Source organism: Cyprinodon tularosa, unplaced genomic scaffold, assembly GCF_016077235.1.
Source record: "Cyprinodon tularosa strain WSP-4 unplaced genomic scaffold, ASM1607723v1 ctg45, whole genome shotgun sequence".
Taxonomy (NCBI): Eukaryota; Metazoa; Chordata; class Actinopteri; order Cyprinodontiformes; family Cyprinodontidae; genus Cyprinodon; species Cyprinodon tularosa.
In genome coordinates, this window is record NW_024039174.1 from 581541 (window position 1) to 598005 (window position 16465).

The window sequence follows — 16465 nt, forward strand, 5'->3', positions numbered from 1 at the left end:
TTGAATTGGAGTGCCGTGATCGGCACACGCTTTAGTAGTCGGAGCTACGGGGCGTGGCGTATGACGGGCACTTCCACCGGCCAATCAGGATTGGCAGATTGAGATAGATGCTTCTATCAGGGCTGCAGGAGGCTGCATCCCATAGCGAGACACCTCGCTCATATTATTCTAAGAACTGGGGTTATGTTAGATAACCAAACGTTTCACAATCCTCTCCAGGGTGCGGTTATCTCTCTTGCTTGTACACTTTTTTCGACCACATCTTTTCCTTCCCTTCGCCTCTCTATTAATGTGCTTGGACACTGAGCTCTGTGAACAGCCAGCCTCTTTAGCGATGACCTTTTGTGTCTTGCCCTCCTTGTGCAAGGTGTCGATGGTCGTCTTTTGGACAACTGTCAAGTCAGCAGTCTTCCCCATGATTGTGTAGCCTATAGAACTAGACTGAAAGACCATTTAAAGGCTTTTGCAGGTGGTTTGAGTTAATTAGCTGATTAGAGTGTGGCACCAGGGGCCATCAATTTTGAACCTTTTCACAATATTCTAATTTTCTGATATGATGAATTTGAGATTTTCATTTGTTGTCATTTGTAATCATCAAAATTAAACAAAATAAACATCTGAAATATATGAGTTTGTATGTAATGTATGAATATAATATACAAGTTTCACTTTTTAAATGGAATTACTGAAATCAATCTACTTTTTCATGATATTCTAATTTTATGACCAGCACCTGTAGATCAACACACAAGCATTCGCAAAACACAATAAAAGTAATAAAGAAACTAAAAAATACTAACAGCTTCTCCAGAAACTACATTTAAAATGTCACATTTTAAGAATCAAACTTAAGCCTCAAAACATTTATTAAATACCTGTATAAATATTAACTGCATGTATCAAAGAAAACCCTCAAATAAATTTACAGACAAGCCAAGAGATATTAAAAAAAATAAAATACGAGGATTTAAATAAAATAATCTTCAACAATCAACAGGTTAGTAAACTAATAATTATAAACCTAAAACTTAACACCATTTTTACTTCTTTTTAATAAAACTAACAGCATAATAACATGAATCTGCCATCAAACAGGACAGACAGGTAAACTAAAAGACGATGTTTAATTTTCCAATGGCTGTATGAATGTTTGGAACGATAGGCATAGTGAGAAAATCAATATTTAAATATTTAAAATAAATATTTCCATGCTCCTTTTCCTTATTTCTATAATTATTCAACCTTTAAACCACTAATAAAGACCTGAATGCTGTTTAAGGCTATTAAGAAATCTGACAAGATGAATCTAAAGTTGGTCAAATAATCTACAGAGCCTGGAAATGTCCCATTAAACAATTCAGAGGCCCTTTGTCCAAACCTAAAGTAAATTAAAATAAGTTGGCATGGATTTAATTACGAAAAGTACTAAGAATCAAAAAGACATTTAGAAAATGTTGTAATCAAGCTTAAACAAACATTTCTCATTAGAACAAAACAGATTGGATCAGAGGCTCATGTGTTCTTCCTGCATCAACATCAAACGGTTACCACCTCAAAACGGCTAGCTAGCTTTAGCATTTCGCAGGTGTTTAAAGAGGGGAAGTTAACAGAGCATCTGACTCAAAAACGCAGCTTCTGGTAGATGAAAATATTGGGGAGTGGCGGGCTAGTGGTTAGGGCATAGAGCTTGGAATCCAAAGGTTCTGAGTTGGAGCCCCACTTCTACAGACTGCCCCTCTTGTGTCTCTGAGCAAGACCCTTAACCCCTCGCTTCTACCCTGGCACCCCACTGCTCCCAAAGAGGATAGGTTAACCACTAAGGGCAAAGTTCTCTAATTATTATTATTATTATTTATTTTTTGTCATTTCATTAATTGCAAATAGAAAGAAATTCCCTGACTTAATAATACTAGACATGAAAACTTTCAGTTAAGTTAATACTAATACCTCTGGTGATGCTTCTGTGCTGATTTAGATTCTGACTCCATTAAATATTACATACAGTGGTGACCTGAATATAGTGACCCATAAAGTGAAAACCACAATCCAATAATACTGGATATGAATTAGTCTTTCTAAGAAAAGGCTTTTTCAATTCAGAGCGTCAACTGAGAGCGGCACACAGACAACGGCTTAAAGACACAAACAAAATGACAAATAAGCTGCAGCAGTGTTCACAAATACAAGCAGCAGGAAGGCAACAGTTTAGAGCCAAAATTAGCTCAACCCTGCTAAAAGTATAGTTAGAGTTGAACACAATTTTTTACCAACACTTCCTTATTTCCCAGTTTAAGAGAAAACCAGTCAATCACCGACTACCACAAACAGACCACAGCTAGTCCATCCGAGACATATTTGTCCGATCAGGTGAACTGAAAGCAGTCTATTACACATAACAATCTAAAACACAATTATCTGAATTTCGAATTATGTAAATAGAACATTATCTTCAGTCTTCATTTCTGAAGGGAACTCTAGGTCTTGGGTGTCAAAAAATATCTTGGTAAGTTTAGATCAAAGTAGACCCACATGTCCAAATAAACCTACCATTATTATCCATTCAATTACAGGGCCTACATCATGCAAAATCAACTTTTCTGAGCTTATAACTATGTTATAATGCTATTCGTGCTTTAAAATCATACCAAATCATTTATCCACTCGATTTAGGCCCCGTCCACACAAAGTCAAAACGAACACGAAACGCTAATATTTTCCAGAACGTTTGTCGTAAAGACGGAGACGTAAAATAAATGTGATCGTCCACACGAATGCATGAAAACGCTGCAAAATGTATGCCAGGCCTGTAAGCGGCGCTGTGGTGCCAAAGCAAAAATAGGCGACGAAATGTTGGGCATGCGCACTAATATTTATACATGGTTGCCCTGCGGGTCCATTTTCGTGGTTAAGTCAAATTCAGGTGCTGAACTATGTCGTCGATATTGCTCCGTTCTTCCTGGAGATATTCCAGAAGAAGAAGATTCTGTTGTAAGCCCGACAGCAGGGTGAGTAGCATGAGCAGCAACCATTCAACACAGTACGGCGCCATTGTTGTTGTGATACTGTGTCGCGCATGTGTGTTTAGAGGCGACGCTATGACGCATGCGTGTAAGAAAAAAAATGTGGTTAGAGCTTAAAGATGGAAACGCGAAAACGGCGCTTCAAAATCTTTCCACTCTGAAGGCTTAATAAAAAAAAGATTGTTTACAGACCCCCGAAACGCCGGCTTTGTATGGATGAGAGACTGGTTTGGTGAAAAATTTGTGCGTTTAGGCCAGGGTTCGGCTTCGTGTGGACGGGGCCTTAGAGCATTCCTGATGAATTCTGCTGTCTGAGCAGCAACTCCCTACCACTTCAAGAAAATAAGTGGCCATCACCATTTAACAAAGAGCAGTGATCCTTCAACCCCACTAGGAAGTACCTACTTTGAATGCTCCAGGCCTGCAAGTCCATTTTCTATGATCAGCGAGGGATGATGTAAGACAAAGCGCTATAGCTTCTGCTCAAAGTTGAGTTGAAGGGGATAATTTAGTACCTAATTTGCATGGTATAAAACAACTGCTCTTTTTTTAGGCTAATTTTAAGTTTAAGTATGCAAAATGCCTAAGATTGTATTTAGCCTAATGGTCAGAAGTGGTGTAAAACTATTCTGGAGCAGCTCCAGGGTGACATCATGTAATCGGCGGGGTCTATGCAGGTCGCAGTAAAGGCAAGACCCTTTCTTCAAGGTTGGAAAAACACCACCAAAAAACGATACATTTTCATAATAAATAACTACCCCATAGAGCCAAAAGCAATATTTCATCATATATGTGCCTGCAGTTGCTCGGCTGACAGGGTGTCCCATCAGCTGAGCAACAAACAGGTGTTTTCTGTAATAGCACATTCAATACACTCACACTACCCCATTATTAAGGCATCGACAGGCTGACATTTATCAAAAACATGCAGGGTTTTTTTTTCTGAGCTGCAAAACCATTTCAGCACAAGGCCTCAGCTTCACAGAGGTAATATAAAACCATTAAAGATGATAACAGAGCTCATGTACATGCAGAGAGACAGATTATGTCGCATCAACGGGTGATATTCAAGGATTGACTACATTCTGACTTCTGAACTGAGGCGATATATAACATATTCAGAAAACCTCTAAACATGATTCATAAATTTTCCTCAAAACGTTGTTTTACATCTGCTGAGTACAGCTGTTGGGGTCAGGAGTAAACCAGGTCAGCGAATGTGAGCGGACCACAGGAACTAACATTTCCTGCTGACAGATTTTACTAAATGAAGCAACTCAGGTAACTCAGTATTTCCACTTTACCGCATTATAAAAAAACTACAAAAAAAACAACAACAATATCCTATGACCTTAGCAATAATTTCCTATGTTTAATACTAATGTAAAAAGCAAAAGTGGGCAGCGACCTTCATCCTAACAAAGTAATCTGGCCACATCCAGACACCACAAAATAAATAAAGAGGCGAAGGCACTGAAGGCCGGTTTTTCAGAGCACCACAGAGAACCCAGTGGCACATTATTCTTCCTCCATTTCTTTCTGTGTCTTTTAAAAATGCACAGCTGAATAAATAAAGAGCCTGGAGCTGAAATAAATGTATAACCAATGTCTCAGAATGACCCTTTAAAAGACGTCACAGAAGCAGAGCTCCACTGACAACACACTCTAATGTGGCTGTATGTTTATTAGCATGTCACTGGTGGAACATCCAACCGTCTGGATGGATTTTCCACACTGGGCTCTACCCACTAAAAACCTCCTCTCACCTTAACGACTCCTTGTTGGTTGGGCTGCTGTTGTACTTGCAGCTGAATGGTGAGGACCTTGGGCTGCCCTCCAGCCTGACCTGCAGCCCGAGCCTGGGTCAGCGCCGCTAGCTGGCTTCCCTGGAGCACCAGTTTGCCACCAGGGAGCTGACCCAGAACCAGCCTGGCAGGAGCCTGTGTCTGCTGCTGCTGACCTCCTGCTGTGACTTGCTGTTGAGCACTGACGGCTGGTGTGGTAGAACCAGTCTGCGACGGCTGCTGGAGGACCAGGGTGATGCGCTTGGCTTCACCTCCCTAGAAACAGAGAGACTAGATGTGACTCAGAATGATCTGGGCAGAGTTAAAGCTGCTTATTGTCTAAACCAGGGAGATCAAGCTTTAGACCTGGTTCTAAGAAACTATTTTGTATTTTGAGGCAGTGCATTTACCAGAGGTTCGTAGACGCTTACAAAAAAAAAATGTCACAAGGTTACGGTTGTGCCTACCTGTGTCTGGCCCTGCATGGCAGGTTGGAGCTGCACCTGACCCTGTGTTTGGACCTGGGCCGGAGCAGCCTGGGCCTGAGGCTGGACCTGGATTTGGACAGCTTGGGCCTGGGGTTGGACCTGGAGCTGGGTAGACTGTCCTTGGGGCTGGACCTGGATCTGAGCGGTCTGGGTCTGAGGTTGAACCTGGACAGTAGTCTGACCTTGAGCCATCTGCACCTGAACCGGCTGACCTTGAGTCTGCTGAGGCATGGATGTGAGCAACACCTGTTTGACCGGCCCGTTGGCAGACTGCAGCAGACGCTGCACCCCTGCAGCACCCACCTTGACTTGGGTTTGTCCTGGGCTAGCCTGATTTAAGATGGTACCTCCTTGCAGTATGGACATACCGGGCTTGAGAGGGGTACCAGACAACAGACGGATGACCTTCCCGCCCGTCTGGCCCGTGGTTCCTGACACGGCCTGCAGCACCTGGGCCTGACCCTGGGGGCCTTTGAGAATGACGATTTTCCCTCCAGCTTGCTGTGTAATGGCAGCTAACTGTTGGGGAGTGAGCTGGTGAGTTATCTGAGTCAGCTGCTGCGTGGTGGCAGTGGTGGTAATAGCTGGGGAGCTGGAAACGGTCAAAGGTGAGCTCAGCAAGACGGTGCTACTGGAAACCCCACTGGGGTTGCTGGCAACAGGGATGGTTGTCTGGGCCTGGATCTGTGGCACAGACTCAGCTGGGGCAGGAACTGGGGCTGAGGTCATGAAGGCTCCGGCTTCCACGACAGGAGCTACAGACACAGTCTGGGCAGAACCGACTGAGACCGGCTGCTGGGTAGGAACGGAAAGTGGAGCGGGATCTGGGATGACTGGAGTTGCTACAGGAACGCCAAGACTGGAGCTGACGGCGAGGTCAGGAGTGGACTCCGGCTCGCCTGTTGGGACAGCTTGCCCCAAAGCCAACTTTAGAGCTTCTTCCACGGGGTCCGATGACCCCTGAGAGAAGGAGTCATCTGGGAGGCCGTCCAAGTTAAATAGGGGAGTGTCCTCAAAGAGGTCCATAATGGGATCTGCCATCTTTGCCCACTCCACACAGGGAGTCGGGCAGAAAGTTTAAAAGACTCCGAGATGAAAGAGATATAGTAGTTGTCCAATTCTTCTCAACTTTTAGGTAAGCAGCTGAAAGAAAAAGATGACAAGAGAGCTCAAATATCAGCATTAATCATTTAAGGACTACATTTTAAAACACTGTATGAAACAACCTTCAACAAACAGCATCTTTCTGATGTTGAAGAAAATAACATGATTTGAAAGACTTTTGTAAATAAATAAATATTACAGATTATCTACCCATTTAAACTACTGCAAAACTTCGGCGTGGTTAAAATCGAACACTGCACATAACTCTGAACACATTATCTGTCAAACATGGCTGTGGTAGCATCATGCTGCACCGATAGGAAAGCTAGACAGCATTTATAAATGTAGCAAAACATCTATCAGAGAGGAAAAGCTGTTAGAAACTGTAACAGAGGGTTACCATTAAGAAGTATGGTGACCTTGAACATCCAGCAAGAACTGCAAAAGAATGCCTTAAATCGGAGCTCTTCGACAGGGGGTACTGCATGGGGGTCGTAAAAGTTTTGGTTGATTAAACCTTTTTTTTTTTAAGTGAAATCTCTTTAAATACAAATTAACATGAATTCAACACACTGTATGAAACAGATAAATTGAGGCAGAAGATGTCTTTCAGTCATCAATGCACACATTCAGAGACACACAGGAGCTCTTTCAAGCTGGGCACCGTTTCCTTCACAACACCTGTCCCATCAACGAGGAATCAGAAAAACTTTAATAAAACCAGGGCGAAATTACTTTCATTAAATGACTCCATCTGTAATAGAGAGACTGTAGGACCAGTTTGATATAACACAATTTCATACTATATATATATATATATATATATATATATATATATATATATATATATATATATTTAAGGGGTCTTCGCTGCTTCTCGTCAACAGTTTGGGGGTCCTTGGCCTGGAAAACTTTGAGGACCCCTGCTTTAAATCATACATAGAAAAGTCTATGTTCGATGTTGGAAAGTTATGTTCATATCATTCATATATATCTTTATCCAAGAGAACAGGCTGAAATATACAGATATGATTAAAGCTTAAAGGTGTAAATACAAGGAAAAGGCATATTATTAACCAAATAAGGAGGACTAAACAGATATGTATGCTTGGTTTGTATTTTATTTTAAGCAGAAGTGTTTGGGAAATGTTTAAATAAGTCTGTATTAGGAAAGAAAACTCATTAAATGATGAAGTCCCCTGTTTCACATTAGTATTCTGCTTTGCACTGCCCTATAATAGGGTGTAAATGAAAAAGGAATAGTTAAAAAAAAGTTTAATAGTTGTGTATTATTGTGTCAGATACAGAGCTGTTTCTGAATTTTTAAAATCTTTAAAGATGTGTTGATACACCAATGAAAAATAACGATATAAGAAGCCTGTTTGCTACAACATAAACTCAAACCAATGCTTCACATATGTATTAGTGTTTTAAATAAATATTGTGAATGGGAATAGTTGAGGGTTGACATAAGGAGGCAGGGTACTGATGCTGGACAGGTAGGATGTTTTCGTCCCTGCTCCTCTCTCAGTCTCTTATAAACCCGTCTGCTAGCATTAGCTTCTACAGCGACCAAAATGTGCCGATTACCAAAGCGTCCGAGACACCAGGAGCACATACAGGGGTCAAAAACACGGATGAATGGGCGTCTGTGGTTTCCTCTCTGTCTTTTACAAGCTTCCATTCAGTCTACCGGACTCCCTCAATCTCATCAACAAACCGGACCAAACCAAAGCAACGTGCCACAATAACCACTGCCCGACAACGTTCAGACACAGGTTAGGCCGCAATGCTGTTTCGGTTGGTCTACGTCTCAATTTTCGGCAAAAATACCCTGAAATAACCATCCCAACCACCACCTCGACTCTCATAGTAATAAATTCGGGGTGCTAAATTTACCTTTGCATCGACACACATGGCTTTCTCCGTCTCACAACACTGTACGATTACAGGAAACGGCCAGGGAAGAGCAGGAACTAACTTCTTGCCAGAGAGAGCGCAGAAAGGGAGCCTATTCTGCTGCCGCTGAGTGATGATTGGTCAGTTTTCTCCCGGCCGGCGGCAGACGGTGTTTTCATTGGCTCGGCTGAGTATCAGTCATTTCTACTCTCTCAAAAATGGGCGGGATGAGATCCCGTAGTTTGGTTGACAAAACAATAAATGCGGCCTAGCTAAGATCATTTGACTCGGTGATCTTCATCATTGCAGCCTTACAGCAGATGATACCCTCAGCTCATATAGTCGCTTCCGGAGTTTACTTTAAAAAAATTCAACGTAGTTTAATGTTTGAATTAACTATTCAAGACGTGTTTCTATTTGAATGAATGGTTTTTTAGCTTTTTATTAGACTGGTCCCAAGTCAGGAATAAACCCTCATCACATGCATGCAGACCCCTTCTTTTTGTGTTTCGGTTTAATATTTTTATACCTTTAAATGCAGACTACGTGATTATCCATTGCATCCTGTTCTGTTTATCGCTTCTAAATTAGATATTTCATGCTTTGATAATGTTCTCCGCGCGTCCAGAGCCGATTCAAGCATCCAATGTGGAGTTTTGGCGCCCTCTAGTGCTTTCATGCAGAACACTTATTTTTTAGAATTTCTACTACGAGAGAAGGGTCAAATTATGTGACAATCCTTAATTCAATCTTTTTTTGTTTCTTTGTAGTAAAATGAAATGGCATCATGTTTCCAAATCCAAAATTTCAATAGGTCGTTATAATGAGATGATAAACTCAAACAAAAATATCAATATTTGAGCTCTCATGCACTATGATTGTGTGCAATAATGCTCCACTAGATGAGAAATGGAATTTTATCATCAATTTCGGATTTTTTTTAATGTTTATATGACTCAGGACACATAAAAAACACTTTTTTCTTCTCATCGCAGTCTTGATCCAGATAGTTCCAGAGCAAATTTATCTGATAAAATCATTTCACTGATTTCCTAACTATTTAGGATTTAAATCTGGGCCACAGAATGTAAATGTTTTCAATCTATTTTGTGTTAGTTGTTCTGGAGTGAATTTGATGCCTCGCTGTCCTTCTCAAAACCAAATCGATATCTAATGCCTCCACTTAATATCTTTGCAAATAACTCACACTTGCCTGTTGTTTTTCCTTGGCGAGCTCTGCACTGGCCAAACCAAACCATGGTTTGATAAATGGCTGATTTGGTTGCAGTCTTAGTAATGGTTTATCTGCCTGTTAAGCCATTTTAAAGCAAAGTAAGTAACAATAGTAAAAAAATAAAAAGAAGGATAATTTTTAAGCATAAAATCTCTTTAAAGAAACAATTTTCCTCTTCTAATTTAATCAATATTGACAGCTGGTCTTTTTTCCATATACTTGTTTACCCTTAGCTAACCATCAGATTTTTGGAAACAAGGCAGCATTTTTATGGTTTTGTTCAATTTTAGTTATTTCAACCAGATCCAAACTATCTGATCAATCCATATTAAATCCAAATTGTTACCATAGAAGCAGAATTAGGAATTTTAGTAATTGAGATAAATTAAATGCATCCACTGGGAAAATGTGTTCATTTAAAAACGGACTTAAGTGTTGTGATATTTAATGTGAAGTTATAATGGGAGCTTAATTTAGTCAACAGATCTACTTTAATAGTCTCCAACAATTATGTTTTTGATCATGCAACCTGCTGAAAGATTTTGGGGTATGCATCTTCTTCTTCTTTTACAGATGGACACATTTCTAGAAATTGTAATATTCAGGATACAATTTTTGTTGAAACAACAAAGCCGAACAAATGCTTAAAAAAAATAGCATTTGTAAAAGAAATGCCTTTGCGTGAAGCCCTAAAAATTAGCTCCAGCCCATGCAACCACATAGCTCTAAATTTATTCCTACATGCATGACAGTTTTAATACGAACACGTGGAAGGGGAACAAATAGAGAAACAGAGAGAGGTGGTTCTGAACCAGAGAAGCGTAAATGATAATGTGTGACAGTGGGCCACATATTATCCATGGAAGTCCTGCAGGGATGAGCCGACAGGCACGCCAAAGCCTCCATCTGTCCATGTCTCTGCAAGGAGTATCCGCCACACTCGGCACTTATACCGAGTCCCATGCTGGTGTGCCTGGTCCAAGCCAAAGCTAGCCCGGCTGGTGGGAGCTAAATTTACAAACCGCTGCCGTGGAATTGGGTAGCACTAAAAGGGCATGAGAAAATCTGCTTTGCATTTGGAGATTAAACCGTCCTACTTGCAGGTGATTGATAAGATATATTTCTGTATACAAATACACACTCTGCACAACTGAGGCCATTTAACTTCTTTTATATTTGTTCTTCATATAAATCTCTTAATAAACAGATGTTTTTGTATGATTGCTGACATGTAAACAGAGGCGAAAGATTCATACAGTCAATTCAATCAAAACACTTTTTCTCAAGCTGGACAGGGTATTTGGAGCACAGCTGTTTACATAAAAATCTGGAAATGAAACATAAATTAAGGCCTGACAGTATATCAGCACAGAAGCACACGGCGCACATTAATACTTCATTACAATCATAATAGTTTTTAACTAAATATTTTGCAAAAGGACAGAACAAATAAAATATTTTCATAGATATTTTGCAGCTTTTTATCTTAGTTTTCTATGTATAGATCTCTTTAATTCCGAGACCTCAAAATCTGATGAGCAGTGCCTTGTAAAAGCATGCACCCTGAACTTTTACATATCATTTAAGGTTATAACAATGAACCTTAGTGCATAATTGGAAAAAAATGTTGAGAAATTAGTTTAAAAAAAATGCAACTTGCATTTGTATTGAACTCTACTTATTCTAATTCCTTTAAATGAAAACCAATACAAAAAAAGCCTGCAGAAGTAAAGTAGTTAGATAACATAATTTATCTAGCTGTTGTTCTGTGGTTTGTTAGAGAACTTAAATAAAGATACACAGTAAAAAAGTTTAGGCGAACGTTAGGTAAGTTTTACGCTTGTTTAAGTTTTAAAATAACCATCAGCCATGCACAACTCCAAACTGGATTTTATGTAACAGAAGCTAAAAAAAAGTAATAAGAAGCTTTGGGAAACTGTTTGCAGCGACTCTTATAGGCGACATTGAAAGCCTGCAGAGGAAGTAGCTCTGGTCAGATGAGAACAACATTGTACTTTTTAGCCTGTACATGCACTGCAAAAACACATGTACAGTAGCAATGGGGAAAAATAGTGTTGGCAGCATCATGCTGTGTTTGCTTTTCTTCGGGCAGAACAAGGAAGCTGCAGAGAGTGGCTGGGAAAACACATGAATGCGGATACAGGGAAATCCTGAAAGAAAAGCAGCTACAGTCTGCAACAGGCTTGAGACTGATTACTCAAAGTCAGACATAAAACCATGTGAAAATTCAGTGGCATGCTTTCAAACTGATGGACACAAATGATCTTCGTCCAACATAACCAAGCTTGAAGTATTTTTTAAAGAAGAAGACTAAGTTTTAGGTTCAAGAGGTGGAAATCTGTTGGAGATGTTCCCTAAAACGATCTGCAGCTGCGGTGAAAAGTTATCACATTTTAAAGAAGTTCAAGGGATTTTCCATATTTTTGCTAAACACCGTGAATCCCCTCAATCACAACTTTTTTGTTAATAAATATCTTAAATTTGCAACTTTTTCACAAGGGAAAGACCAGAAAACCGGAGAAGGTGGAGTACTTCCAACCCCCCATCAGGTTCCCCCTCTCCAGTCTGAGGTAGGCCTTGTCTCCCTTCTCCAGAATCACAAGGCCTGCGTTGGTAGCCGCCTCTCTGGTCACGTCTTGGTCCCCCGCAAAGGCTGAAATCATCGGCCATCCGTTCACCATCAGACTGACCTAAGAGACATTAAACACATAGATCGGACCACATGAATCAGCTGGAAGGTCAATTGCAACTGCTTTAAGTGAAGTAAAACAATACCTGAATAGTCTGTCTGTTGTAGGCCTTCACGACATGGAAGTTGAAGCTGTACACTCCTCTCCGTGGAGCTACAAAGACGCTACTCTCCTGGTCAAAGTGGGTGCCAACATTGACTAAGATCTGAGGGGATTTATCGAAGAAAAACCAGGCAGAATAGTTTATGTTAGCAGGATAAAAGAAACCCAGAGAAGAGTTAAGTGCATCTGTGATTGGTGAATGCCTTCTGAAACCTACTATCATACCCGCTCCAAGGTCACTCAAATAACTCTATTTATACAGTTGGAACTCAGTCTCATTGATTCTCTCTTATACATCTGCAATCTAAAAAAAGCTTTAAATATGCTGCATAATCTTACAGTTTTGTTGCAGCACACTAAGCCCAAATGTTCAATCTTTACCTCATTATCATTTTTCCTCAGTGCTGGGCTCAGTGGGCAGTAATCATATGTGCATTATTACTGGCAGACGTGGGACAACAAATGCACTCATTTTCTTTCACACATTTCAAACATTAGAACTTCCAGAGTTTCTCATTATGTGTGAAAAATGTGTCCAGAAATGAAACCTTAACAATCCAAGATTTAGTACACATAAAATCACAATTTAAACTCAGACCAAGACAATAGCTTGAGGGCTTAATCTTTAATTTAAACTCTGATAAAATAATCTTTAAGCGTGGGGGGAAAAAAACACTATATTGTCTAAAAAATATTGTTACCAAGAAGTTTGCAGCTGTCTCTCTCAGGAAACTTGAACAATGCATTTAGAAATTAATATAGACCCGATGAACAGTTTTGTGACGGGTGTCTGACGACCATCAAGCCTAAATCTTTCCCATTTATTTTTCCTTCCTGCTTTGACGTACTCAGCTCACCAACACCAACTTTTTAAAAACTTACAAACAAAAAAATAAAACAAAAGAAAATGTACCTACCTGAGCAACATAACACACAGTTGAGGTACCTCTAATAAAACTACCTTTAGAATGGCTTAAATGGTTGGTAAGCAGAGGAGGTAAAATAGAACAAGGAGAACCGCAGGTCAAGTGACTCATTGTTGTTTATAGACATAATGGGACACAGCTCAGGCCAAAGTAAAGTTTTGGTTTTAGGATAAGTCTGTGCTCTGGTCTAATGGTTAATCTTAGTTACATTCAAATTACTCTTTAATTTCTCTTCTTTCTTTTCATATTTATTGATTAAGATGTATTACTTTGATAAATAACAGATCAAATATTGAATCTGGGGCTGAGCGATTCCCATTTAGTCAGCTTTCAGTCAGTTAAAGAGTCAGTTCTGTGTTTCAGACCATTAGCGTTCACAGACTTTTTGAAGGGCAGGAGTGGAAAGAAAAAAGAAAGAAATGTCAATATAATGGGCCCTTAAGCAATGTCCTGTATTTATTCTACCCAGCCACTGAACCAGGTGAGTCAAATCTGCACAATGATTTATAATGTGCAGATTGGACTCACCTGGTTCAGTAGCTAGGTAGAACAAATACTTTAGCATGTGATTTGATTCCAAGAGGGTAGTTTAGCACGTGTTTTGGCTCCCAAGGGGCACTGTAGAAATTGCTTTCACTCCAAGATGGCAGTTAAGCAAGCATTTGGCTCCAAACGGGGGGCATTAACACGTGATTTAGCTCCCAAGAATGAGTTTAGAACAAATTTTGGCTCCCGAGTGGGCATTTGAGGGCAGTTTAGTACATGTTTTGGCTCCCAAGGGGGACTTTAGCACACATTTTGGCTCCAGAGAGGGAGTTTAGAAGGATTTTGGCTCCCAAGAGGGCAGTTTAGCACAAGTATTGGCTCCCAAGAGGGCACTTTAGAATGTGCAGTGGCTGGGTAGAACAAATACGTGGCATGGAGATGACTTGTTGAATCCCTATCTCCCACCTCTGGCACTTTAGCATGTGCTTTGATTCCAAGAGGTTAGTTTAGCATGCATTTTGGCTTCCAAGGGGCACTGTAAAATTTGCTTTCACTCCAAGATGGCAGTTAAGCAAGGATTTGGCTCCAGAGGGAGTGCATTAACACGTGATTTCGCTCCCAAGAACGAGTTTAGAACAAATTTTGGCTCCCGAGTGGGCATTTGAGGGCAGTTTAGCACGCGTTTTGGCTTCCAAGAGGGCAGTTTAGGGTAAGTATTGGCTCCCAAAAGGGGGCTTGGCTGCTTTACAGAGGTGGGAGTTGTGGAGCCATCAAGTGAGCAACATTTCATGTATTTGTTCTGCCCAGCCACTGAACCAGGTGGGTCAAATCTGCACCATTAATTAAATTGTGCAGATTGGACTTACTTGGTTCAGTGGCTGGGTAGAACAAATACGTGGCATGGAGATGACTTGTTGAATCCCTATCTCCCACCACTTTAGCATGTGCTATGATTTCAAGAGGTTAGTTTAGCATGTGTTTTGGCTCCCAAGGGGCACTGTAGAATTTGCTTTTTGTCTCCAGGTGCATTAATATGTGATTTGGCTCCCAAGAAGGTGTTTAGAACAAATTTTGGCTCCAAAGTGGGCATTTGAGGGCAGTTAAGCGCGCCTTTTGCTGCCCAAGGGGGCATTTTAGCACATGTTTTAGCTCCAGAGAGGGAGTTTAGCAGCATTTTGGGCAGTTTAGCTTATGTTTTGACTCTCAGAGGGCACTTTAGCACTCAATTTTAACCTATAGTGAGGGGCATCCATCTCCTCTGCCCCCGCCCCCCTGTGCATGCCACTGTTTTTGACATTACTACATTGACATAACTTTGATATATAAATGATGCCCTTTTTCACAAGTTTTTTAATGCTACTCACATTATCGAAGTAGATGATCATGGTGCGGTTGCTCATGTCTGTTGGCTCATGATTGGTCTGCCGGCTGGCTGAGAAGGCCACTCGTCCTGAGCCAGAGCGGACAGACATACCCAGAGCACTTCCAGCGGGCTCGGATGAAGGAGTGGAGTCACACACCACCAAGCATTTCCCCTCCAGGATGATGGGCTCTGTGTCATTCTGGGCAAGCGTTTCAATAGGTACCCAGAGCAGCAGCAGGAGCAGCAGCAGACTCGACAAAATCAGGTCAAAGCGGATGGTCCAAAGGGGCATGACTGAACCTGAAATGTTTATGAAAATAGTTCCTTTATCACAACAGTGCCTAGACTGTCTGGAAGTAATTTCTGAGCAATCTGAGGGTTTAGGAAACACGGAACAGAGCAAACGTCAAAGTCTTGTCAACATCATCCATAGGGAACGTGACAGAAAAGCTCTTTTCTTTCCATCAGCAGAAAATAAAATAAGACAGACAAGATGCAGAGATGAATGTGGGAAGAGGATGAAAAAGTGATGAGGCAGGATTCTGGAGGAATGACAAGGGGACCCAGTAGGGAGCGAGAAAGAAAGACTAAGAACGGGAACAACTCCACTGAGTGACCATCTGTCTTATACAGAACCCCCTCCCTCCCTCACGCATCCTCAGCACACACACACCTTCACAACACCCCTGTCTCAGCATATGCTATAGATGAACGTACAAACAGGAGTTGGTCAGCCTAGAATCCTCCTCTGTTCTTCTGTCCGGCTTAAATTAAACACTGAAAAAACTCTAAACTAAAAGCTGTAACCATGTCTTTCTTTTCTTTAAAACTACGTATCATTCCATAAGATTACAAAGGAGAACTATTCCAACAAAAGATGGGATGAAAAAATAAAATCAAAGTGATCACCTGTTTTCAGCTGAAGAAGCTTGTGTCCCATATCAGGCAAACGCTGCTTGATCCGTCCAACTGAAGAAAGGCGTAGCAGAAAAGACCCTTGTTTTCCAGCTCTTTCTGTCACATTATCTCCCGGGGCTCCAAGTCGAGCTGATTGCAGCCGATTCGGAGTATCCTCTGATCCCAGTCTGAATCTCTCTCTCTCCCTGTCTGTTTGTCCTCCCTTCTCAGCCACCCCCTCTCTTCATCTTCCTCTTCTTACTCACCCTCTACCTTGAACCCACCCACTCATACTAATAAGGAAATAAAGAACGTTGCAAAGCTTCCAACGGCAACATTATCAACTAAATGGAAGCTGGTTTTATTTTTCGGAAGTTGGTTTTATAAGTGAGCCCAAACGAATTGAAGGTCGGCTAAAAATGAAAATTGTAGTTCTCAAAGTTAATATAAA

At 40.9% G+C, this 16465-nt stretch overlaps 2 protein-coding genes across 3 annotated transcripts in view; both read right to left on the reverse strand.

Annotated features, from left to right (window-relative positions):
* The window catches only part of chd8 (chromodomain helicase DNA binding protein 8), a 31826-nt gene extending 23383 nt beyond the window's left edge, over nucleotides 1–8443 (reverse strand). For both annotated transcript variants that reach the window (XM_038300397.1, XM_038300396.1), the window contains exons 1-3: nucleotides 8296–8443; nucleotides 5272–6435; nucleotides 4787–5080 (exon numbers count right to left, since the gene is read on the reverse strand). In XM_038300397.1, coding sequence (XP_038156325.1) covers nucleotides 4787–5080; nucleotides 5272–6333 — 1356 coding nt within the window. In that variant the 5' untranslated portion in view covers nucleotides 6334–6435; nucleotides 8296–8443. The remainder of the gene's footprint in view (nucleotides 1–4786; nucleotides 5081–5271; nucleotides 6436–8295) is intronic.
* Nucleotides 8444–10037: 1594 nt separating this feature from the next.
* cbln12 (cerebellin 12) lies at nucleotides 10038–16237 on the reverse strand. The gene is made up of 4 exons (XM_038300435.1): nucleotides 16027–16237; nucleotides 15119–15417; nucleotides 12326–12445; nucleotides 10038–12240 (listed from the first exon to the last, which is right to left on the reverse strand). Exons 1-4 carry the CDS (start codon nucleotides 16055–16057, stop codon nucleotides 12043–12045), a joined length of 648 nt encoding a protein of 215 aa, XP_038156363.1. The 5' UTR covers nucleotides 16058–16237; the 3' UTR covers nucleotides 10038–12042.
* Nucleotides 16238–16465: the final 228 nt, after the last annotated feature.